The 25,863-nt window shown below is 43.6% G+C and overlaps 1 protein-coding gene across 1 annotated transcript in view; it reads left to right on the top strand.

The window, feature by feature from the left end:
* The window catches only part of Dnah8 (dynein, axonemal, heavy chain 8), a 199,122-nt gene that overhangs the window by 109,427 nt on the left and 63,832 nt on the right, over nt 1-25,863 (top strand). Inside the window, exons 63-76 of the mRNA XM_013029569.1 lie at nt 592-818; nt 2,957-3,075; nt 4,660-4,763; nt 5,629-5,805; nt 7,077-7,244; nt 8,135-8,350; nt 11,025-11,162; nt 11,597-11,724; nt 12,829-13,000; nt 14,511-14,666; nt 16,029-16,184; nt 19,159-19,341; nt 22,420-22,525; nt 25,525-25,777. Of these exons, the coding sequence (XP_012885023.1) occupies nt 592-818; nt 2,957-3,075; nt 4,660-4,763; nt 5,629-5,805; nt 7,077-7,244; nt 8,135-8,350; nt 11,025-11,162; nt 11,597-11,724; nt 12,829-13,000; nt 14,511-14,666; nt 16,029-16,184; nt 19,159-19,341; nt 22,420-22,525; nt 25,525-25,777 (2,303 nt within the window). The remainder of the gene's footprint in view (nt 1-591; nt 819-2,956; nt 3,076-4,659; nt 4,764-5,628; nt 5,806-7,076; nt 7,245-8,134; nt 8,351-11,024; nt 11,163-11,596; nt 11,725-12,828; nt 13,001-14,510; nt 14,667-16,028; nt 16,185-19,158; nt 19,342-22,419; nt 22,526-25,524; nt 25,778-25,863) is intronic.

Below are 25,863 nucleotides of genomic sequence, written 5' to 3'. Positions count from 1 at the left end.
CTCAAGTGGTAGAGCACTAGCCTTGAGCTGAAGAGCTGAGGGACAGCACCCAGGCCCAGAGTTCAGGCCCCATGACTGGACCCCCCCAAAAAAATATTAATGAATACTTCTACCTTCCATCTCCACTGTCCAAAATCTTGATATCAGTGTGGTAACAAAATATCCATGCTATCAGGACATAAATTAGAAATTATTGTATGGCTGGGTGCCAGTGGCTCATACCTGTAATCCTAGCTACTCAGAAGCCAACCCAGACAGGAAAGCACATGAAACTCTTATTTGCAGTTTTTTAGTTAATATCACGTACACACATGTGCGCAAACACATGGAGCTGAGCTGTGTCTCATGTGGTAGAGCACTAGCCTCAAATGAAAAGGAAAGGGAATGCCCAGGCCCTGAATTCAGTTTCCAGTATTGGAGCAGATACACACACACACACACACACACACACACACACACACACACACACGCGCGCATGCACAGATATACAGACACACACACACATGCACGCACGCAAATGATTATGTAGCCAGCCTCTCTAGCTGATGGGTCCTTTTGATTTCTAATGCTTTTTGACTTTGCTGTTAATAGGTTGGTGAGAAGTTTCGAGCTCGTTCTCTGAAATTCCCTGGCTTGATATCGGGTTGTACAATGGACTGGTTCAGCCGCTGGCCGAAGGAGGCTCTGGTGGCCGTGTCCTCCTACTTCCTGCTGGAATATAATATCGTCTGCTCTCTTGAAACTAAAAAGCAAGTTGTAGAAACAATGGGCCTCTTTCATGACTTGGTTTCTGAGAGCTGTGAAAATTATTTCCAAAGGTACGTGATCATACATATATAAGCCCTGAGCTGCTGGAGCCACCAAGTTCCCTCCAAAGAGAAATTAAAATGTAATATCCAGTAAAAGGCTCTTCTTATTGGCTGAGCTGCAAGCCCAGCTGCATTTCGATTTGTCTTGCATTGATTTGCTAGTGATTATATATTGAAAAGATGGCAAATAAATGAGATTTAAAAATTAAGTGGTGTCCACACTTAAATACCTCTTCATCCTCCAGGCCTGCAAGTAACAGATGCTTAATGCATCTCCCTCTTCCACTCCCTTAATTTTGTTTTGAAAATGACTTAACTAATGCATTATAAACTGTTCAAAATTAGTTTCTTATTCTGATGCATTATTTATTTTGATTAAAGAAGTCCAGTGTTTTTAACTTTCTTTATTGCCTTATGTTAAGGGAACATTTAGGTTTTGTATTTGCATAACTTAGTCTTACCAATGTTTTTATGCCAAATAATTATGAAACAGAAATCTTGAGTGACTGTAGGAAAACTGCTCATGAAGAGCAGTGTTGGTGTGTTCATTCTGTGAAAGCTGCTGCCAACACTCCAAAAATACAGGGCTTTCACTTCAAAAATGCAGTGGCTCAGGCCTGTAATCCAAGCTACTGGGGAGGATAAAATTGGGAGGATCCTAGTTTGAGGTCAGTCCAAACATACAGGCAAGACCACATTCTTAACCAAAAGCTGAGCATGTGTACTCTGATCATCCCATCTATGATGGGAAGCTTAAAATAGGTGAATCAGTGGGAAGTAAGAGCCTATTTCAAAAATAAACGAGTGCAAAGAAGGACTAGTATGGCTTAATAGTAGAGCACCTGTCTAGCAGGGATAAAGCCCTGCTTTCAAACCTCAGTACTGCCAAAGCTGAAGTCACTGAGTAAGACTGACAGATGTAGATGAAAATGGATTCATTAGTGCCTCCAGAGGAGCGAACTCCTCTTTAGGGGCTAACAGGCTTCAGAACCTCTTGTAAAAGCTATGCCTACCCTTCTGCCTAAGGCCTAGATAATTCTTCAATTCATTTTCAAGGGATAACCCTACCTTGGAAAGTTTAGTTAGGCCAGAAGCTGGTAGCTTAGGCCTGTAATCCTCGCTACTTAGGAAAAATCTGAGGATCGCCATTCAAAGCCAGGAAGGAAGGTCTGTGAGACTCCAATCTCCAATTAGCCACCAAAAAACAAAAACAAAACCAAAAAACATATGGAAGTGGAGGTGTGGCTTAAGTGGTAGAGAGTTAGTCTTGAGCAAAAAGCTCAGGGACAGTGCCTAGGCCCTGAGTTAAAGCCCAGGACCAGCACACATACACAAAAGTTTATGTGAAGTCTAAGCTGAACTTAGACCTTTCTCTTTACTTAGAACCATACTAAAAGAATTCTTTTTTTAAAATAATTCTAGATACTCTCTCTTATTTTCCTGAGAGTTGGTGTATATTACTTCTCACTGTTAGGAAGATTTTCTTCCTAGTTGACTTAACTTCCTTCTGCTTCTATTAACTGTGAATGCCAAAGGTCAACAATTACTACACATAGTAGGCAGAAAGTACTTCTGTGACTTGAGTTTCTTCTCAGTAGAATCCTTTCCTTTTATTTATCTCCGTTGTTGAATATAATTACTGTGATAAAGCCATAACAACTTGAACACTTGAACCAAATGTGTCTCATTGTCTGGATTTCAAAGCTAATTCAGCAAATCAGGGGAGAAGATTGGGTTTTGCTTTGTTAGCTTACCCACCCAGGATCTAGCAGCAAATGGGATCTATAACAAATAGCAGTTCAGTGAAAGCAGATAATAACACAAGTTCATTAAAAAAATTGTCTAATATTTATGCAGAACGACAAAATTGTCCAAGTTTATCCACATGCCCTGTTTTATTGGATCTTTACAAGTTCTGGGAGGGGCCAGGACTCACATTCTTCTCTTGGGGTTTCCTGATATGGAAATAGTCACTCACAGTAGGGGACAAGGTCAAGTGTAAGGCCCCTCTGGGTCAGACCGCGAGAGACATTGCTCTTTCCCTTCAAGGGGACCACTCCAACTTCTCAGTGGATGAGGATAGGAAGGGACTTTGGATGGATGAACACCAGGATGACAGAGGTGGCCATTTCTACATTCTCTTTCAGGTACCGCCGACGAGCGCATGTGACTCCCAAATCTTACCTTTCGTTTATAAATGGCTATAAAAACATTTACACCGAGAAGGTGAAATATATCAATGAACAAGCTGACCGCATGAATATTGGTAAGAGGAAATGGAATCTTGGCCTTTTAATTTTTTTAGGATGCATCTGATAGCAACATCATTTTATTGAATATTTTAAAGTAAAATACTAACTCAACTCTAAATAGCAGAGATGTTTAAAGAATGCCCTTTAAAAATCTTGTGAGCTGTCAAGAAACTGGGCAGAGACGGTATAAACAGAAGGGGCCTGTGTTCTTTCCTCACCCTCTGCTCCTGGGTCTCTCGGCTCTGCTGTTCATGTGGCAAGCAGCCCCACAGGCCCCAAGCTGCCACTTGCCAACAGGGAGAAGGCAGAATTGAGAAACGACTACTACACTTTCAGTCTTTGGTTTTGATGTGATTTGACTTGATGCATATCAATTCTGCCATGTTGAGGCCTCAGATCTCTCACATACAGGAAAAAAGCAAAGCAAATGCAAACAAAAATGCAAAGGAAAGGTAGTTTACCCGAGTATGGACTTTCTGAGTGAGCATCTGCCTTGGTATAGCATAAGGAGGAAAGCGTTCAGTGGAACCGATTGCTTGTCCAGAAAGTATGGGGCCGGCTATGAGTTCTGTGAAGAAACTTGTGTGGTTTCTCTGATAACATCACTACTCACTGCTTTTCTGCAGGATGTTTTAGAATCCAGGATATGGTGAAGCCGACTCACTCTGGTCATGAGAGCTGACTGGCAAATTTCAGCAATTTTACAATCTGATTTTTAAACACAATCAAGTCATATATAATTATCTTTAAGTAAATCCCATTAAAATTAAGAATATTTAATAATACTCAAAACTCATCACTCTTTTTAAAAACTATTTTACTACTATTTAATGTTTTGAGGAAATTGATTTCTGTTTTGTTTATACTGTGGAGATAGACAGTGTTATGCTCCCAAGGGTCTCTTGGAAGCTTGAAATCAATCATGGTGGGGGTGTTTGCAACAGCAGATTGGAAAAGAAACAATGAGTACTTCCCTGCCCCTAGAGACATTTATTTCCCTCACACCACTATCTGTTTGCAGTGTGAAGAAGTCACTCTGATTCACAGTCCTGAAAGTTACAGGGTCAGTCATGTAACTTTTAGCACTTACCTTCAGGTTTATTTATACCAGAAATGTTAAGGTGGATTCTAGTTCTTTTACTACCTCAACTATGGTATGCTACAGAGGCAGAAATGATTGGTATGAAATATGAACAGAGCCAAAGTGAGCTTAAGCCAGCCAAGCAGATTTCCCGGGCCAAACTAATCTTATTGGATAGGACATGGTGACTTTCCCTTAAATGTAGCTAAATAATCTTCTCTGATTATTATCATTATTTTTTAAAATTATTATTATTTTGTGGTACCAGGTGAGGGTGTCAAGTAGATGATATTCTTTAGTCAGAGCTGTTTTCTTTCCCTTGTTGAAAGTCTTAGAAACGAGGCCAGAGTTTTTGTTCCTAAGATAGGTGTATTTTTTAAAAGCTTTTGTTCATAATTAATTATCGTGTGCTTGTTATATTACATATACAGTGCCATATAAATAGTAAGTACTGAGTAAATATTTGAGGGAGGGAATACGCATGGCTCAGCAAGAGTATGTCTGTGTGTTTGTCAAGGTCTCGATAAGCTCATGGAAGCGAGTGAGTCAGTTGCTAAACTCTCCCAGGACCTTGCCGTCAAGGAGAAGGAGTTAGCCGTGGCTTCTGTGAAAGCAGATGAAGTGAGTTTGCATTTGCATTGATTCTGTCACTAATGATAAGGCACATTTTTCATATTAAAAAGTATTATTTTTAAGTGCCATTAAAAAATATAATCTAAAGCCAGATGCTGGTAGCTCAGATACTCAGGAGGCTGAAATCTGAGAATCATGGTTCAAAACCAGCCTGGGCAAGAGAGTCCGCGAGACTCTTATAGCCAATTAACCACCAGAAAACTGGAAGTGGTAGAACACTAGCCTTGAGCAAAAAAGCTCAGGGACAGCACCCAGTCCCTCAAGCCCCAGGACTTGTATATATATGTATATGTATATATGTATATATAATGTATATATAATATGTATTATGTATATATGTATATATACATACAAACATACACACATAGGGTATAGACCTACAGATTTGTTCTCTCTCTCTGTTTCTCCCTCTCTCTGTCTTTGTCCCTCTCTCGTCTGTCTATGACTATCTGCTTTGACTGTGACCTACTTTTAGTCTTTAAGATTCTTTATGGCCCAGTTTTCTAGGATGGCCCAAATCTCATCAAATTTTTGTTGAAGAGAGAGAAGGGTAGCGGGAAAAACTGGTAAAAATTAAAGCAATGAAAGACCATCCGCACCCCCCTGGTAGAAGGGTAGATGTACACATGCTGTTCCAGCCACTGCTTCAGGCTTTCAGCACCACCAAGAGTCAGTTAAAAGTGGAGACTTAAGCTTGGCCCTTAGGCAGCTGCTGGGGTGAATGAGCGGCCCTCTGACTGACGGCAGCCGTACATTTGCTCTTATTCACATGTTTTTATAGTCTGTTGAATGAAGATTCCCTCATCTATGGCTATCTTTTCCTCTTTGCTTCCATCTGTTTTCTCTTGAGCAGGTGTTGGCGGAAGTCACGATAAGTGCTCAGGCTTCAGCCAAAGTGAAAAATGAAGTGCAGGAGGTGAAAGACAAAGCCCAGAAGATCGTGGACGAAATTGATTCTGAGAAAGTCAAAGCAGAGTCAAAACTGGAGGCGGCAAAACCTGCCCTGGAAGAAGCAGAGGCCGCCCTGAATGTGAGTGAGCAGCGCGTGGTTAACCTCCCAGCACAGGGCCGAGCAGGCGCCATGTTGCATGCCACACAACTGGAGTCTTGCAATCAAGAGAAGCGAACCCAATCCTTACTACGATTTGAAATCTTGCCAGGATTGGTTCAGGGTTTTGAAGTTACACTTGTTTAAAGTTGTCACTTCTGCTTATCTATTTTTATCCCCAAAAATCACCCTTGCAGGGGAATAACCCTGGTGAACGATCACCTAAACCACAGCACGAATGAATCAGGTGACAGTTACAGAACCTCATGGGTCCCCACAGTGTCCTCTCCAAATATCACTACTCCACCTGTCTTGTGATACAGTTCCAAGCTAGTTATCCACAGCCATGATGACTCCTTCCTTTCCTTTCTTTACTTCTAAAAAAACAAACCCAAGAAAGCACACTGGAGACATTCTTTGTTTTTGTTTTTGTTTTTTTTCCTGCTAATATTGAGATTTGAACTTAGAGCCTCCAAATTTGCTAGGCAAACACTCCTCCACTTGAGCCACATGCCCAATCCTCCTCCTTCCTTCCTTTCTTGTCTCCCTGTCCCTTCTCTTCCCACTCCTCCCTGTATAACCAAAATGTAAGCTAATGAGAGAGAGAGACAGAGGCAGAGACAGAAAACAATGTCATCATTGAACCAAGAGAATCTTGGGATAATTGACTAGTTATACAGTCTCCCAGTCTTTCCTGGCTTGAATATTAGGATCAGGCAATGTTTGAACCCCAAACTAGTTCACTGAGCTCTCAAAAAACATTTTTATGAGCTATATTTTTATAATAACTTCTCTTATTTCCTTTTAATCCCAACTGTCTTCCCTACACAAGACAGCCTTCTAAGTGAAGACTGCAAGTGAGATTTCTGAGATCCAGGGCTTTGTCACCTCCTCCACATCCACATGGCTGTGGATTCTTTGCTTTGAAGATGCAGGTTATTGAATGTTACACATCAATAAGACTCATTAACACATGTCTGGGGTGCTGGCAACGAATGGTAGTGATGTATTTTAAGTCAATTAATTGGGGCAGCAGGGAAAAGGGAATTTAAAGCAAACAAGAAATCAACTGCAAATCTGTAAAGAACGAGAGATGCCTTATGTGAAAATCTTGGAATTCAAACCTTTCAGGAGATAATGGCAGGAACTGGTGATTAAATATGTTTTAAAGGTTTTGGTCTTAATTGATTAGTTCTCCACATAGGTGACAACACCACTCCACACAAATGTTGATTCCTGTTCCCAAATTACAGACTATCAAACCAAATGATATTGCCACGGTCAGGAAGCTGGCAAAACCCCCGCATCTTATTATGAGGATCATGGACTGTGTATTGTTACTGTTTCAAAAGAAAATCGACCCTGTTACTATGGATCCAGAGAAACCGTGCTGCAAGCCATCCTGGGGGGAATCATTAAAGGCAAGCACACTTTATCTTTGTGAAGTCTTAGTGGGGCATGTGGCCCCCAGGTGAGGACACTACCTATAGGCCAGCTGACAGTGACTGACTGGTGTGTATGGAAGAGTTGATCGTAAACTACATGTATTACTCAGTGTTCCATTGCTGTAACAGAATACTCGAGATAATCAATGTATAAGAGAAGTTTAATCTGGGCACTGGTGGCTCATGCCTGTAATCCTAGTTACTCAGAAGGCTAGGATCTGATGATCTTTGTTCAAAGTCAGCTCTGGCAGAGAAATCTGAGAGACTCTTATCTCCAACTAGCCAGCAAAATACTGAGAGTGCATGTGGCTTAAGCAGTAGAGCACACTAGCCTTGAGCAAAAAGAGTCAAGTGAAGGTGCAAGTCTCTGAGTTTAAGCCCCTAATTGAGATCTGTACACACACACACACACACACACACAAAACCACACACACGCACACACACACACACACACACACACACACACACCATGTAGGGGCAGACTTGAAGCTAATTGTTTTGATGAGATCTGTCCAGAACCAATGGCTTGGCTTGGTTCTGTAGTCTCAGGGGCAGCCCTGCCCCATCTGTAAAAGAAGGCCTGCGTGGCCAGTGGTATGGCCTGCGTGGCCAGTGGTACATAGACACACTTAGTGGATTGGAAAATGATACTTTTCTTCTTCTTCTTTTGCCATGGAAACTGGGAGACAAATTTGCAACATACACATCTAGGTTGAGTATTGCCAGTAGTGGTAGGTGGCATTCTTAGAGCAAATTGACTTGTTACTTCTTTGGAAAAGAAAAAGTCTATTTAGGAGTCTACACTGGTGCAGGAGGAAAATATCTCTTCTCCCCCAGGCCTGAGAGGCTGTGATACTGTTTTCCAGCTGATGAGTGCGACAGGATTCCTGTGGAGCCTTCAGCAGTTCCCAAAGGACACAATCAACGAAGAGACAGTTGAGTTGTTGCAGCCCTATTTCAATATGGAGGATTACACCTTTGAAAGTGCCAAAAAAGTCTGTGGAAACGTGGCTGGTCTGCTGTCTTGGACACTTGCTATGGTGATATTTTATGGCATCAACAGGGAAGTGTTGCCTCTGAAGGTAAATCTTCCTTCTCCCAGGAAATCATGTTTCATAAAGTTAACCGTCACTCTTCTGCTATTAGCAGAAGCCAGCCTGGGGAAGAAAATACCACAAAATTTCATCTCCAATTCATCACAGACATGCTGGACCAGAGGCATGGTTCAAATAGTAGAGCTCCAGCAGTGAGCAAGAAAGCCAGATGAGCATAAGGTCCTGAGTTCAAATCCTGAAACCAGCACATTAAAAAAACAAAGCTCTGTGAAAGAAAGAAAATAGTATCTGGTTATGATTACATAACACATGAGCACCTTAAGTGGAAATGAACAAAAACAATTTCATAACTTGAAATTGTTGGTGACACACACAGTCTGTCTTCCACAGAGCTGGTGGTCAGAGGGCCATCCTTGGAAGTGTGCACACAGGATGCATGTGTGGAAGAGCCTGAGCTAGTGTACTGCTCTTCTTAAGAATATTTTAAGAGGGGCTGGGAAGGTGGCTCAGTGGTAGAGCGCTTGCCTTGCATGCATGAGGCCCTGGGTTCAATTCCTCAGCACCACATAAACAAAAAGAAAAAAGCCGGAAGTGGCGCTGTGGCTCAAGTGGTAGAGTGCTAGCCTTGAGCTGAAGAGCTGAGGGACAGCGCCCAGGCCCAGAGTTCAGGCCCCACGACCGGACCCCAAAAGCAAAACAAAACAAAAGAATATTTTAAGAAAGAGTGTCCTACATTTTCATTTGCATCAGAATTGTTCTGCCAGTTCTGGGAGGGGTGTAAATTAATAGCCATATAGAAATTTCACACAGGATTTTTGTTTTGGCAGTGCTGGTGTTTGAACTCAGGGCTTCAGACTTGCTAGGCAGGTGCTTTATCACTTGAACCATACCCCTAGCCCTTTTAGTTTTTAGATATTTTCAAGCAGGATATTGTGGTTGTGTGTGCCCAGGCTGACCTGGAATGCAGTCCTCCTATTCAAACTTCACGAGTAGCTGGGGTGCCAGTTACATGCCACCACCCCCATCCTTATAAATTGAGGTGGGGGGAGGTCTTGATACTTTTTTTGCTTGGGCTGGTCTAGAACCACAATTCTTCCGATCTCCCTCTCCGAGTAGCTGAGATTACAAGCATGAGTCACCATACTCAGAATCACACACTGGTCTTTTTCAGTTGATGAACTACATTGCACTTTCTTCAATATAAGCAAATAATACTAAATTATATCTCACTGACAAAAATGAATTGTATTCATGAAGTCCTTGAGTAAATTCCCCAAGGCAGTAATTCCTGGGGTCACATGCAATAAAATTAGAAAATTTATATATTTTTTAAAAAGTACCAGTTACTTCTATATAGGGAATTACGGGGGGGTAAAAGTGTTGAAATATAGCTGAAATGGTTCATGCTTAGCCTTTAAGTGCATCAGAGAAACTAGACTTTCTACTGAAGAGTTAAAGTACATACTCACAAACACACATACATACTACGTGTAAAGAAAACACAACAGAGCTAATAAAAGTAACATTAAAATCGAGAGGGGAGAAAAGCAGTAGAATTAATGAGCAAATCTAAGAACTGGTGCTTGGCAAAGATAAATAGTCAAGAGCTACGCTCCTGGAAAATCTAATCAAGAAGAAAATATACAAAAATAAATGAGCAGAGAAAGAGAAACCCATATAATCATAGATGTGTGGGTTTCAATAATTAAAGAACCAAGGTTTCTAAAATTACATGTAAATTCATCTGGTAATCTTAGTGAATGGAAAGTTTTCTTCAGGAAAAAAAAAAAAGAGCTGAACTAAAGTAAGTCAAACATTGAGAAAGAAAAGAAGACAGTTATTGCAGAAGCTGTACCCAAAAGAGCTCCAGGCCTAGATTACTGGTTCATTATTTTAATTGTACAAGACACAGAAAATTATGGTGTTATAAGACTCAGAAAAAAAGGTCAAAATAGATTGTTTGTAACTATGTAAATAGAACAAGAAAACATACTGAAAATTGTTTTGGGAAGGGGAGATGATGGGGCAAAGAAGAATATTAGAGGGGACAAGATTGATTGGATACATTGTAAACATACCTAGATAGGTAACAGTGAAATCCTTCTCTTCTGTGTAACTAACGTAAGCTAATAACTAAACAGAGAAAAAGATGAAATGCTGCGGCTGCAGTAATTTCATTTCAGAGAATCCTTACAAAAGGAACAATGCAAAATGTTTAAATATCCAATAGAATTTACTGCCATATTACATGAATTACAAATGGAGGGAGAGGCAGACATGCATAAGAGCAGTGAAGAGGCTAAGTTATGAGGTATTCGCCTCGTGCATGCTTCCATATCACTGAAGTTCTTCAAAATGTTTGAGGATGTGGAAAAATGATTCAGGCTACATTAAACAACACCAACACCTCCCCTTCCTCAAAATACCACCTGCCTACATTTGCAAATAATGTCTTAGAAAAATCAAGGGTGGTAATTTCTCTGCTTCCTAGCCATTGCTATATTTTTCTATTTTTTTCATATTGAACATTAATAAAAGGGAAAAAATTTGAAATACTCCTAAGACCTTCTCTTCCCACAGTGTGAATGCACAAGCCACTGCAAAAATCGAGTCCTTTCTGCCATCATTTGCCAATTTAAATCACACATGCTTCATAGAACTGTTAACTGTTCTTTGCACACCACCTGCTCCTGTGTTTCAGGCGAACCTGGCCAAGCAGGAAGGCCGCTTAGCCGTGGCTAATGCTGAGCTAGGGAAAGCCCAGGCACTGCTGGACGAGAAGCAAGCCGAGCTGGATAAAGTACAAGCGAAATTTGATGCAGCAATGAATGAGAAAATGGTGAGATTAAACATACTAAATGATGCAACCTGAGGATGTATTGTATTGGGAATATTAGGCCAATATTCATGGTGAAAGTGCTCACCAGAATGTCCTTATTCACCGGCCGTGTCTTCTTAGTTTGAGTTGTTGGTTCTCAAGTTCTTTTTGTGTTTTTCATCATCCTAACAGACAGCGCCCAAGCCCTATGTTCCAGTCTCCCCAGCACAAAAACAAACCACAAACAGGTTCTTCAAATGCTTGGGGAACCACATGATGTGGTTTGTGTACATGACTTGAGTTCTCTCCTACAAAATTTGCTTTTCTTGACTGAATGATCAGAACCTAATATGTGATGTCTGTAGTGTTCTCCATGTGGCATTATGTGTGCTTTGTAGACATTCCATCAAGCACTTGAGCAGGTTCTCTGCAATGTTTTTTCTTTACATATGCAGGATCTGCTCAATGACGCAGACATGTGCCGGAAGAAGATGCAGGCTGCCTCTGCCCTCATCGATGGGCTGAGCGGAGAGAAAGTCCGGTGGACCCAGCAAAGTAAAGAGTTCAAAGCTCAGATTAATCGGTATGGGTTTCGGACTTTGTTTATATTCCCCCTCTTCTTTCGCCGATTGCTCCAAATCTACCTCTTTGTCCATGGACAAGTACTTTTCCCCTTGTCTTTCATCTTGGAATCCCATCACTTAAAAAAGTATGAACAGCTGGAAACATGCATCCAGGAGACAGGGGAGGAGAGTGGTGAAGCTTTTTTTTACCACAGTGGTGACTGGGCAGTGTGGGCTTGCAGGTGAGGCCCATCTGGTAGTGGTGGTATTTGTCTGGGCGGTCTAGATCCTCATTCAGTTCTTGACTCTTGATTGCAGTGATCTTGAAAGTGTGGATCCACGGTTCTAGATTCAAAGGTTTTGTTTGGTGCTGATATCTAATAGAAATTCTTGGAAAATTTAAAGGAAGGAAATAAAAAAGAAATAGGAGCCAGGTGCTGGTGGCTCACGCTTGTAATCCTAGCTACTCAGGAGGCTGAGCTCTGAGGATCACGGTTCAAAGCCAGCCCAGGCAGGAAACTCCATGAGACTCTTATCTCCAATAAACCACTAGAAAATCAGCAGTAGTACCGTGGCTCAAGCAGTAGAGCGCTCGCCTTGAACTGAAGAGCTCAGGCCCAGAGTTCAAGCCCCACAACCAACCAAAAAAAAGAGAGTAAGAGAGAGACAGAGAGGGAGACATCAAGACAGAGAGAGAGAGAGAGACAGAGAGAGAGAGAGAGGGTGAGAGAGAGAGAGAGAAGAATAGGAGCTAGGCATCAGTGGCTCACATTGGTAATCCTAGCACTTCAGGAGGCTGAGATCTGAAGATTGAAATTCTGAGCCGGCCTGGGCTGGCTGAAAAAGAAAAAAGGGAAGAAAAGCTAGTTGAGTGGCACTCTGGTTGTGGTATGTGTTTCATCGGAGCCTAGCTCTGTACCTGTGGCTTCAGGAGGGAAGTTTCTTGTTCCTTGGCCTGCTCCTTTGACCTCTTTAGATTTGGAGGTTCTCATGCAGGTCTCTGAGTGCTTGGCAGCAGTGAAGATGGGTCTCACAGGACCAAACCACACTGTGATCTTCCCAGCTACTCAGGGGAAAAGCTTGAGACGCATGAGGTGACGGACTCTGGTGTTCTTCCCCAACAGACTGGTGGGTGATGTGCTGCTCTGCACTGGCTTCCTCTCCTACCTTGGGCCTTTCAATCAGATATTTAGGAACTATTTGCTGAAAGAGCAATGGGAGTTGGAGTTGAGATCCCGGAAGATTCCATTCACGGAAAACCTGAATCTGATTGCGATGTTGGTGGATCCTCCAACCGTGAGTCTTACTTTTCTATCATATTTGTGTTTTAGCCTCGTCTTAGTTCTTAACAAACAAATGATTGCCCACCTATTGTTCTCCTGCCCCCTCCCCCATTTCCCTTTCATTGAAAAGATTGTTTTAAAAAGCTGAAGGATGAAAAAAGAGAAGAATTTTCTTTGTGGTATAGGAGTTCCTTTGCATTTTGTGGAATCTTGCTTTCCAGTGAAAACCAATGGCACTGTTGGAAACTGAAAGATCATTTGTGAATTCCATGCTTTCACACACGGAGCTGTTCTCATGTCTTTGCTATTTATATAAACTATTCCTGCTGTCAGCCAGGTACCAGTGGCGCACGCCTGTAATCCTATCTACTCAGTAGGCTGAGGATATGAGGATCATGGTTTGAGGCCAGCCCAGGCAGGAAAGTCCGTGAGACTTATCCCTAATAAACTGCCAGAAAAAGCCAGAAGTGGTGCCATGGATCACATGCTAAAATCCTAGCCTTGAACACATAGTAGCTTAGGGATAACACCCAGGCCCTGAGTTCAGGACTGGCATACACACGCAAAATATATTCCTGCTGTCCTACTGTCTTCCAAACATTTAAGGCAAATGTAGGCACTGTAGTGCTGGCATTAACCTTTTTAAAATCACTTACCATCTAATGGCATTCTCTGGGATCCTTGGAGTCATGCGGCCCCACTCTTAGCCCTCCTCTCTGGAGTTCAGTGCCAGGCCCCATTGGTTTCCAGCATAACTTTCAGAGCGCTAGTGGAAATACATGCTTTCCAGGCAATTTGTACTTAGGAGTTTCATTCCCAATTTGCAAGTATACTCTCCAGTTGCCGCTTCCTTAGGAGATGTAATGCCATTAATTTTTGGTTGACTGTTTAAAAGGTAAAAATTGGTCTTCTTCAATTCTAAGAACATTGAGCATATTTCCTTACAGGGATTATGCATGGGTGGTACATGGGGCTCTCTCGAAGCAAGGTGGGCCAAGGTATTCCTTATTCATTATGGCCCTTGCAGGACCAGGGGGCTAATTTCACAAAGGTGGAGGCTGGCTGCATGGCAGGATCTTTGGTAATTTTACTGACCTCATGGACAGAGGCTTGTGATTCTCCCAGATTTGGGGCAGGAAATGTCATAAGTGTCAGCAGTAAACTCCTACAAGAGTACATCTCAGCTAATGCTTCTCCTGATGTATGATCACCTACACAGGTGGCCAGAACCCAAGGGCAGGAAGAAGTGTAGTGGGCCTCTCCGTGGGGCCTCTCTTCTTCTCTGCCATCTCATTTCCTTCATGGTCTGCTCTATCTTCCAACCTGGTCTGATAGACCTTAAATTTACACGGATTCCCCTGAGAATGAAAATACAGCAGCAGAAAGGTTGGATCACTAGTGAAAGGACTCAGTTGCTTTTTTTATAAGTTTATGTTACTTTTTTACATTATGTAAACTCTTAACCATTAATGAAAGCATCCCTGTTCTTGCTTGAATGGTCCTTCTTACTTCCTGTTAACCAGATTGGCGAGTGGGGGTTGCAAGGACTGCCAGGAGATGACCTCTCAATTCAGAATGGCATTATTGTGACAAAGGCCACCAGATACCCACTCCTCATAGATCCACAAACTCAGGGCAAAACTTGGATTAAGTCAAAGGAAAAAGAAAATGATTTGCAGGTATGTAACAGTTTGGTGTGTGGGAAATTATAATTTTTCCCCCAAACTTTCAATCCAATTTGCCAGTCATGAGGTTGTCACCCTTGTCAGCTTCCCATGAATGTACCAGATGCCTGAGCGAATCAGCTTAGAATACAAAAGGGTTATTTTGGCTCACTGGTTTGGGGATTGTGTTTGGACCTGGGACAAGTCTAGGCAGCAGATGTATAAAAAGAAGTTCACTGTGAAGCCTGTATGTTGGTTATTTTTGTGTGACTCTGACAAAATACCTCACACAGAACAGCTTAAAGGAGGAAGAACCTGGCTGCCCAGATTCAGGGAGCTCTGTCACGTGGTTACTTGGCCCTGGGCAATTGGGTGGAACTTCATGGTGGTGGGACCCTATGGTGGGGGAGCCTGGGGTAAGAAACAGCCACTGAGGATACCCACCCACACACAAGGACCCACTTCCTTCAGTGAGGCCTCCCCTCTTTAGACTCCCAAAATAGTGCCATCGTCTGGGAACTGAACCTTAAATACACAAGGGAAGGGAAAAAAAGAGAGGAAGGAAACGGCTGGGGTTCCATTATCTCCTTTAAAGTCATCTTTGTCATGACCTAATGACCCCCACTAGGCTTCACCTCTTCAGATATCTATTGAGCCTTTGGAACCCATGAGGACATCCCAGATCCAAACTCTCTGACGGATGCTCACCGATTCTCTTAACTTGGGTAGCAGCCACGTGGGGCAACAGCTCTGGTTATATTTGTTATTTTGCATTTTCTCCTGACATCCCTCTCCCTCATCTTGTTCATTCTCCATCTCTGTTGTTGCCTTTGCCAATGTTGAACATGGGGGATTTGAAAATTTGTATTTATGGGAAAGCAGCAAAGATAATGATCTCAGGCAGAGGCCATTTAGGCACTACAGAGCAGGCCCAAGTTCATTGTTGGCCTTGAAGTCATACAGGGTTACATTTGAAGTGTGGGTAGAGCTGGGCAGGATCGTCCTGTAGTTTAATAGGGTGAATCCTGACAGCTCCCTCCATTGTCAGAGGCGGAGCTCTGACACGCCATCTTCCGGAAGCCAGTGGTGTCTCCCCTGCAGATCAAGGAAGAGACGGCATTGTCTATCAGGGCATCCAAAATTCAGGACCCTACCAAGTTTTGAAATGAATTTTGCTTGTAGCTTTTACTTACTTATCATTATTACTATTATATATATATATATATATATATATATATATTTTTTTTTTTTTTAATAAAGAAGGCTTCCTGTGCCGCCCTTACTGTTGCTAGTCCCCTGTCCCTAGCCTCTGGTTCTCCCTTGGGAACAGGGACGTTCCTCACAACATTTGCAAACCAATGCGTGTATTGTTTTTAGGTGACAACTCTGAACCACAAATACTTCCGCACACATCTGGAAGACTGCCTGTCCTTGGGGCGACCCCTTCTCATTGAGGACATTCGGGAAGAACTGGATCCCGCCTTGGATAATGTGTTAGAAAAGAATTTCATTAAATCAGGCACCAGTTTCAAGGTGAGCTTTCATTTGTGAGAGAGCAAGAGAGGCGCAATGGTGACATCTACTTATCTTTGTGAGCATAGCAGTGCAAGCGGTGGGAGTGGAGGCTGTGCCAGAAAATCAGCCATACCGTCACACTTTGAGGGTTTGTTTTTTTAATCAGGCATAAAAGTTGTTCTCCTTTCTTCTCTTTCAAAGTAGCAGCTGTCACTTGGTTTTTCATTAACTGGGAGCCAGCAGTTATACAGATTTAGAGGGTACAATGTATTGTACATTTCATAATTGCTAAAAGTTTTTAAAAATTAAATTTCCTTTTTTTGGTGGCATTGGGGTTTAAACTCAGGGCCTTGTGCTCTACTGCTTGAGCCACACCTCTAGCCCTTTTTTGTCTGATGTTTTTACCTGGGACTGGCCTCAGCCTATAATCTTTCTTCTTATGCCTAATGAGTAGCTGAGATTACAGGTTTATACCATCATGCTTGGCTTGTTGGTTGAGATGGGACTTTCTAATGACATTTTTCCCAGACTGGCCTCGAACTACAACTCTCCTGACCATCTAAATTTACTTTTTAAACTGATATATTAAAACATAATAATTTTCATATTAATTGGTACAATATGATATTTCAATAACTTATTTTATGAAAATATAGTATGTATAAAAATTTATACAAATTTTAATTTATAAAACACAGAGGAGAGCAGTAGCTTGGTAAGAGTGGCCATTTAGTTAAAACTAAATGATATTTTAAGGAAATAGACTTCTAGTCTTAGTAACATGATGTTAGCATTACACAGGGAAAAAATACTTTGTGGCAATTCTGAGAACATTGTTTTTTTTATTAAGTCATGTGCATGTTTTTAAAGAAAATCTGGATTTCCCCACTGGAGAAAATAGCATTTTAATAAATGGATATTGATTTGTCCATTGCTCTCATTATTAACTTTCAGTCTAAACTCACCAGCTTTGCTAGAAGCTATGGACTATTCTTTCTGATAATATGAATTGTTTTCCAAGTTTCTCTTTTAGTTACAATTAGTATCTCCTTTTAGCTTTCTTTGGTTTTACTTCCAACTAAATTTTTTTCCACCTTAGTCTCCATATTTAGCCCAAGTATCAATGAATAAGTAAAGAGTGCACATGTTCTCTTTAAATGAAGACAGATTTATTTATAAAATTCTGCTCACAATGTGAATTATTTTATATGCCATTTTGGTTTATGGAGCCTCTGGTGTATCCTTAAGCTTGCAAACATTTGTGGGGGAAATTGAATGAAACTCAGTCAATGTTGTGAAGAATCGGTGTAGTTTCTCCTCTGAGCTTCGGAAGCAGAATTTGTCTGTTTCAGATAAGGGAGCTGAGAACAAAATCTAAGTGATTTGTTTAGCTACTGTGGGCTCGGGCACATTTTTTAAAATGGCACTGAATTGTTGCATTGACAGAGATTTCATATATGTGAAATACCTGATGTAATATTTTGATGTAGTGATGTGTCATGTAATGGTAACTACAATCTAGTTAATTAATAGATCCACCACCACCTAGGTGGTGCCTTAGACCCAGGGAACTTGTCCATCGTACAGATGGATGTCTGTGCCCTTTGACCAACATCTCCCATTTCTACCTCCAGACCCAGGTGACCTTGGTTGCCTCCTCTGCTTGCAGGAGTTTGACTTTCTGAAGCTCTTGCACATAAGTGAGATCATATACAGCATTTGTCTGCATCTGGCTTATATTTATATGTTCTTTAACATACCAAAGGAGTTTACAGAAACTCTGTTCTGAAGGTCCTTTTTTTTTTTTTTAGAGCCAGGAATGTTTGATTCTTACCTTTAATCCTAGCTACTCAGGAGGCTGAAGTCTGGAGGATCAAGGTTTGAGACCAGGCAAAACTCCGTTTCCAAAATAATCAGAGAAAAGCAGGGCTGGAGGTGTGCTCAAGTAGGAGAGTAACCTAGCAAACCTAGGCTCAAATCCTAGTGCTCAGCTCGAATCCTGGTTCCCCGCCCCTCCCCCCCACCCAAAGAAGCCTCTAGATTCTTGCCTTTGGTGTGAAGGTCTGATGCTTGGGATGCAACCTTGGTCTTAGGTTTTTCTCATGTACAGGATTGAGATTAGCCAGAAATCTAAGACACTGTAAAACTGTAACTTCCACCTGAGATTTAGATTGCAAAAAATCCCAAAACATTGTCTTCCAATGTACTGCAAATAGCAACATTTAAGAAATTAATCATCACTCAATTATCAGTTAATTATCAATTAAATTAACACTCTGGGGAAAATGTTTTTTTCTTAGAAAATTATAAACTTTTTCTGTAGTCAGATATGTTTGAGACAGGGCTATGGAAGGTAAGGTAAGACTTACTATAAGCGCAATGAAGTGTCATAATAGGAAACAACTTCCCCATCCAGAAAAGAATGATTGCAGCTTCTGTGCTTTATAGAGCAATGAGAATGATAATTAATCACTAAATTTTTGCAGTCAAGTCTTAGGTGTGTCCACATTTTCCTTTATTCACCCTTTGTTTGAGATAATTCTTCCAGTTGAGTTGCTTAATATTATGGCTTAAACCATCTTCAGCAGAGCCGGGCGCTGGTGGCTTACGCCTGTAATCCTAGCTATTCAGAAGGCTGAGATCTGAGGATCCAGATTCAAAGCCAGCAGGGGGCAGGAAAGTCCATGAGACTGTTATCTCCAATTAACCAGCAAGAAGCCAGAAGTGGGCCTGTGGCACAAGTGGTAATGCACCAGCCTTGAGCAAAATAGCCAAGCAAGAGCCCCTGAGCCCGCATCTTCGGCAGGACCACAGATCTAAATCACTTGCAAATGATCTGGCTTTATTTTTTAAGACCAGTGATTAAATGTTCACAGCTTCCCTTTGAGTTCATTAAAGCTTCACAGCCTGGCTTGCGGTAAACGCGCTGCCACACGGGGCCAGATTCCTGGTGCTATGGTGAGCAGCCACTAAGGCGCGCTGGTCTGTGCAGGTGAAGGTGGGCGACAAGGAGTGCGACATCATGGACACCTTCAAGCTGTACATCACCACCAAGCTGCCCAACCCGGCCTTCACGCCCGAGATCAACGCCAAGACCTCCGTCATCGACTTCACCGTCACCATGAAGGGGCTGGAGAACCAGCTGCTGCGGAGGGTCATCCTCACCGAGAAGCAGGTCCATGGGCAGGGGAGAGGGGAGAGCTCAGAGGGCAAAGGTGACCTGCACTGTGAAGCAGGTGCATAGGGCAGGCACTGGGGAGAGGGCAGAGGGCAGAGAGCATGCCCCGGCCAGGACACACACCGTACACACATGCATACTCCATACACACACCATACACAAAAACATACCACGTACCATACACATGCATACTATACACAACATACACACATACCATACATACACACATACCACACACACACACCCTGTACACACAGATATACACGCTTGTGTGTAGGCCTTGGCATGTGTGGGGGTGTAGATGGATGGTGTGCAGGCAGGTGAGCTGGCAGCCACGGGGGCCCTCCGAGGGGCACTGGCAGGCAGAGCCGAAGCTCCCAGGAAGTAAGGAACTGCTGAGCCCTGGAAGAGTCTGAGAGATAGATTTAAGATTAAGTTAATTTTGGAGGTAATGCTCAGAACACATTAAATGTTATGCATAAACTATATTTGCATACATTAAAAATATTTGCATAGAGCACAAGAAAGTTGATGTTTGCTTAAATATAATTGATTTTAGTATTCAAGGAAAAGACAAGGTTAGAAATCATAACAGAGAGGCGTGCGGAGCGGGAGGGAGGGCAGGAGAAGACGAGGAGCAGACAGGAAGGGAGGAGGACACACACACCCAGGGAGAAGGAGAGGAGAGACGGCAGGGCTCCCTGAGAGGCGCTCCTGCCCTTGCACCCCCCCCCCCCCCGCCATGTATCAGGTGTCTCACTCTGGGGCTGGCCCGGTCCCTCTTGTCATAGTTGTTGGCTCTCAGTTTCCAGCAAACCCGGGGCTTCTGCAAGGCAGGCAGGGCCTGGAACTCCCTCCCCGCTCCCCGACAGAGCTGGTCTGCAGCTCCCAGCTCCCGGCCCCCTCAGGACCATGGTGTGAGCTTGGAAACCAGTCCCCGGGTCGACCTGGCACTGCTGGTCTATTTCCACATTTCTCTGGTCCACCTCCCCCATGGGGCCGTCCTGTCTAATGGGAGCACTTTCCTTTTTTTCCAGTACTGAAGTAGAGCCTCACACTTGCTAGGCAAGTACTCTGTCACCTGAGCCACACACCCCATCTTTCCCTACTTTTTTGCTTTAGTTATTTTTCAGGTAAGGTCTCATACTTAAACAAAACAAAACAAAAACTGGAGCCACCCTCAGACTGAGATTCTCCTGATCTCTGCCTCCTGAGTCGCTGGGATTGCAGGCATGCACCACCGTACCCAGCCCAGAATGCACACTTAATATGCAGGAGGGTGACCCTCCTCACAATTCTGCTGTTATACTCCCACATTTTTTGTACAAATGAGCCAATGGAGACCAGTGAGGAAAGGGTCTTATCCTATTAGAACACGTGGATTTCCTACCCTGCCGGGCCTCTCAGATGAAACTTTAGAGGTTATGCTGCAAAAACTTGGCCAGCTGTTAGGACACCTGGTGGGCCACATCATTTTTGAAAAGCAAGTGTACATGATTTCATTTTGTCTGGGACTCCTGTACTACCACATAGGAGCAATCCCTTTATTGAAGATGATTCAGGAGCTTTCCCCTTCAAGCACAGATACAGTCCACATCACCCAGAAGATACTACCCACCCATCATACAGTGGCAGTTACACTGGTCTTGGTGTTGAGCAAGGGCATTAGCCTGTCTCAGCCAATAGGTGTGTGTTCTATTGTGATGCTACCCATGTTGCTGGTGCCTCCATTTCCTCTGGCGGGGTCACGTGCGGAAGGACTGGACCACAGCAGGGCCGGTGGCAGGTAAAGGCTGTGAGGAGGTCAGGAAGGCTTTGGAGAGTGGTGGAATTCCTGAAGTAAGTGTGCTCAAAGGAATAGTTAGAATTTACCTTTCAACAGAATCATCCCACGGGGAACACGTGACTGGCTAGGATGAGAGCAAATTGCATCAGAGGGTGTTTTAGAGATGATTTCAGTTTAGTATGTATTAAGAGGAACTGTATTGGTGTTAAACTTTCTGGGTTTGGACACTGGGCTCTGGTGATGTGAGAGGGTGCTACCCTTAGGGGATTTGTTAACAAGTTTGGGGGTAAAAGATCATGACATCGCAATAGGAGAGTCTGCAATAACTCCATTACCACCAGCAGCCGCAAGAACAGGGGGAGAGAAGAGTAAGGCAGAGTTGTTTGGGGATCCACGTAAAGGGTGTAGGGATGTTCACTGCATCGTCTTACAAACTTAGAAACCTGTGGAATGATTCCCAGGCAAAATTTTGTTGTTGTTGGCCATAGGGCTTGAACTCAGGACCTGGTCATTGTCCTTGAGCTCTTTTGTACAAGAATAGTGCTCTATCACTTTGAGTCACAGCTCCACTTCCAGTTTTCTGGTGGTTAACTGGAGATAAGAGTCTCATGAACTTTCCTGCCCAGGCTGGCTTTGAACCATAATCTTAAAATCTCAGGCTCCTGAGTAGTTAGGATTACAGCCCAGACATAAATTTTAAGATGTGTCATTTCCGTAGGATGGAAGCCTTTCATAAGCCCTCTGGCTGAGGAGTTGCTTGTCAGTGGCAAATGAATTTGCACTGGCGAGTTCTCACACCACAGCTGGTCCTGGTACTTGGAGAGGTGGGACTCATGCCAAGAGCTCACAGTTGGCCTCGGTGTCCCCCTGGGTTCTTGCTATCTGCCTGGGTATCTCCAAGGCCTCTCTCTTTCTGTGGATAGAGTTCGTATTTCTCAGAGGGGCAGGGTGAGAGGGGGGAAGAGAGAATGGTACACTCTTCTGCACGGAGCTGGAGAAGAGACTGGGGGTTCAGGGCATTGGGGTGGGGGCAGTATTGGTGCTGAGTTATCTCATGCATGCCAGTATAAGTGCTATGGAAGCTGAACATCTGTGGATGTAGACTTAATTATTCAGAGAAACAAAAATACAGCTAGAGTTGACTGATGGTAGTCATTGCTTCCATCTTTGGAAAGACACAGTGCTTAAACCTTTCAACTTGGTAATAAACACTAACATGTTGGGTTTGCCCAGCTGGTAACTACCCTTCTGATGTTGTTATTATTTACTGTTTTGCTTTTCAATAATAGGAGCTAGAGTCCGAGAGGGTTAAACTTATGGAGGATGTTACGTTTAATAAGCGGAAGATGAAAGAGCTTGAAGATAACCTGCTGTTTAAATTAAGCACCACGAAAGGTATCGTGTTATGAAGAAGTAAGCGAATAATGGATCATGAGGATGCATTTCTCTGACGCCCTTTGCCGTGACTGCAGGTGTCAGGAAAATAGGCCAGTTGCAAAGGGGAAAAAAGCCAGGCAGCTTCTAGATAGCTGTGAAGAAGGACTGCAGAGAATCTGCCTTTGGAATTAGCAGCCAGACGCTGACCACCTGAGAAATAACAGTTTCCTTGATATAATTGATCTCTCCTGAGAAAAATAAGGGTCCCAATAGAGCTAGGAAACCCCTAATAGGCTCATTTGCTCACCCACAGGAAACTAATGTGCCCAATCTATTCTTTTCCTGCATTGATTCTTTCATTTGGCATTGAAATGCAGCCAGCAACATGGTAGATTAGGACTTGTGAAGCCCAATAAGGAGAGCCTGGCTACCAGTGTAGCCCAACTCATCTCGACTTGACTTCTCTCACAAAATCAAGGGCAGGCCTCTCTCTGGGCAGCCAAAATTGCCATAGCACACTCCCTTTGGGGATGAAATCTCTCCACAAGATAGGAGAAGAAAGTTTTATTCTAAAAAGTAATCACATCAATAAATCTCATATTGTTCTATTGTAGACAAATCACAGCAACCTAATTAAATTCTGTGATTTGTTAGAATCTAATCATCAATATTTCTACTGCCACTTTAATCTCTGGATTAAAAGCAGGAAAGAAAAACTTTACCTCTTAAAACTATGCCTCCAAGATGAGCTCAAGGCTGGGTGCAGTAGCTCATACCTGTAACCCCAGCTGTTTGGGAACCGGAGGCAGAAGGATTGCAAAGTCAAGGCCAGCCTGATCTGCATTGTTTCAGAATGAATTTCTTTGTTGTTGTTGTCGGTCGTGGGGCCTGCACTCTGGGCCTGGGCCTGGACTCTGGGGCTGGGCGCTGTCCCTCAGCTCTTCAGCTCAAGGCTAGTGCTCTACCACTTGAGCCACAGCACCACTTCTGGCTTTTTTCTGCATATGTGGTGCAGAGGAATCGAACCTAGGGCCTCATGCATGTGAGGCAAGCACTCTACCACTGAGCCACCTTCCCAGTCCCCAGAATGAAATTTTTAAAGGTGGGTATGGGCATAGCATGTGTGAGGTCCTGGGTTTAATCCTCGGGACCAAAATGAAAAAGATATATTTTTTTTTAATGTGCTCAGTGAAGTGTTTTTATCTACCCTAGTTGAATTGCCTGGGTTGGTAAACTGTCTGTCTTTGCGCCAGTGACTTCTCCCACCCATCCTCCATGTCAGCAGGGAAAATCAAGAGCTGGCCTTCATTCAGCTAAGAGTGAACCAAGGTCAACATCTCTGCTGGGACATGAGTCATAGGCTGAGAGTAACTCAGAACTTCCTGTAGCACCCAGCTGACTTCCAGAACTCCAGCATAAGCCACAGTGCTCCCGTTTATAGATACGGTGATTCTGAGCTTAGCGTATCAAAGTATCTTTCCATATTTTAAATTGACTTCATTGCCCTATACATGTGTTACCTCCTTTCTTCTTCCCTCCCTCCCTCCTTCCCTCCCTCCCTTCCTTCCTCCTATCCACGCTCTGCTGGTGCTGGGGCTTGAACTCAGGCCCAGGTCCCTCAGGGCTAGTGCTTTATCACTTGAGCCGCAGCTCCATTTCCAGCTTTTTTGGTTAACTGGAGATAAGAGTCTAATGGACTTTCTAGCCTGGTCTGGCTTTAACCTTGATCCTCAGATCTCAGCCTCCAAGTAGCTAGGATTACAGGTGTAAGCCACTGGCGCCAAGCATCATGTGTCATTTCTATTAAAAACAAAGAGGGGGCAACTAAAAATAAGCATAGGGGGTGTCTTGTCCTGGTGAGGCATGTCTGTTGTCCTCCAGGTCATTCTGGCCAGCGATGACCATCAGCTAGGACTCTTGGCAATGAGGACCACTCCACTGGGGCAGAGGAGGGACAGAGCAACAGAATGGCTCTGCCCCTGCCAGCTTGCCAGCTTCAAGTTAAGTGTGTGTCCCTGCCCATATGCCGGGCAGGCCGGGGACACTCAGAAGAGCAGCTAGGGGGGTGATGGGGGGGAACCTCTGGGACTGTGACCACCATCCCAGACAGGAAGATCTAGCCAGTGAATCTTTTTTTTTTTTTTGTCAGTCGTAGGGCTTGAACTCTGGGCTTGGTTGCTGTCCTTGTGCACTTCAGCTCAAGGCGAGCGCTCTATCGCTTGAGCCACAGCGCCACTTCCAGTTTTCTAGTGGTTTATTGGAGATAAGAATCTTAGAGACTTTCCTGCCCGGGCTGGCTTTGAACCGTGATCCTCAGATGTCAACTTCCTGAGTAGCTAGGATTATAGACGTGAGCCACCGGCGCCTGACTTCCAGTGAATCTTTTGTCTTTTGATGCAGACAGTTAGGCAGAGTAAGGGACTGACCCTCGACTGGAAGACTTAGAAAGGTCTGGATCCAGGTCCCCAGTTGGACCAGAAGCCCTTGAGGTTTTAAGATTCTAGTTTCCTAATATTCTGTGGACTTTGGGGATCAAATTGGATCATACTCATGTATACACACGCATACACATACATGTGTATATACAAATAACACACATGTAAATGTACGTGTGTGTATGTGTATGTTTGTGTGTGGGGGGTGTGGGTATGTGGGTGTGTGGTACTGGGGTTTCAACTCAGGGCCCTGCCCCCAGCTCTGTTTCTTCCTGGTTATTATTGAGATGAACGCTTTTCCTCGGTGCTCGCCTGAGCTGTGATCTAGACTTCCCTTATAGCTGGGATGACAGGCCCACCCCAATACATCTGTGGAGATGGAGTCCTGCAAACTGCCCCCACCCCCACCTTAGGCTAGCCTAGAATCCTGATCCTCCCATTCTCAATCCCCCACGTAGCTTGGATTATAGGTCTGAGCCCCCAGCACCTAGCTTCAAGTTGGAAATCATCATTTCGTAAGCGATGCATGTTGATTTCCCTCCATTCTCTCTGTGCCCACAGTTTTCCTGTTTTGACTTTCAGGTTCCTTGGTAGATGATGAGTCTCTCATTGGCGTCCTGAGAACCACCAAGCTGACGGCCGCGGAGGTCAGTGAAAAACTGCACGTAGCAGCAGAAACAGAGATCAAGATTAACACAGCCCAGGAGGAGTTCAGGCCAGCAGCCACCCGTGGGAGCATCCTCTACTTTCTCATCACAGAGATGAGCATGGTCAACATCATGTACCAGACATCGCTGGCCCAGTTCCTCAAGTTATTCGACCAGTCCATGGCCAGGTGAGCTCACCGCTCCCATCCCAGGGGCTCTGAGCTGGGAATGGCCAAGGTTTGGTGGTATTTCCAATTGTTCAGAATCAGCTCTT

Source organism: Dipodomys ordii, unplaced genomic scaffold (genome assembly GCF_000151885.1).
Source record: "Dipodomys ordii isolate 6190 unplaced genomic scaffold, Dord_2.0 Scaffold120, whole genome shotgun sequence".
Taxonomy (NCBI): domain Eukaryota; kingdom Metazoa; phylum Chordata; class Mammalia; order Rodentia; family Heteromyidae; genus Dipodomys; species Dipodomys ordii.
This window is presented reverse-complemented; position numbering and strand designations above follow the sequence as displayed.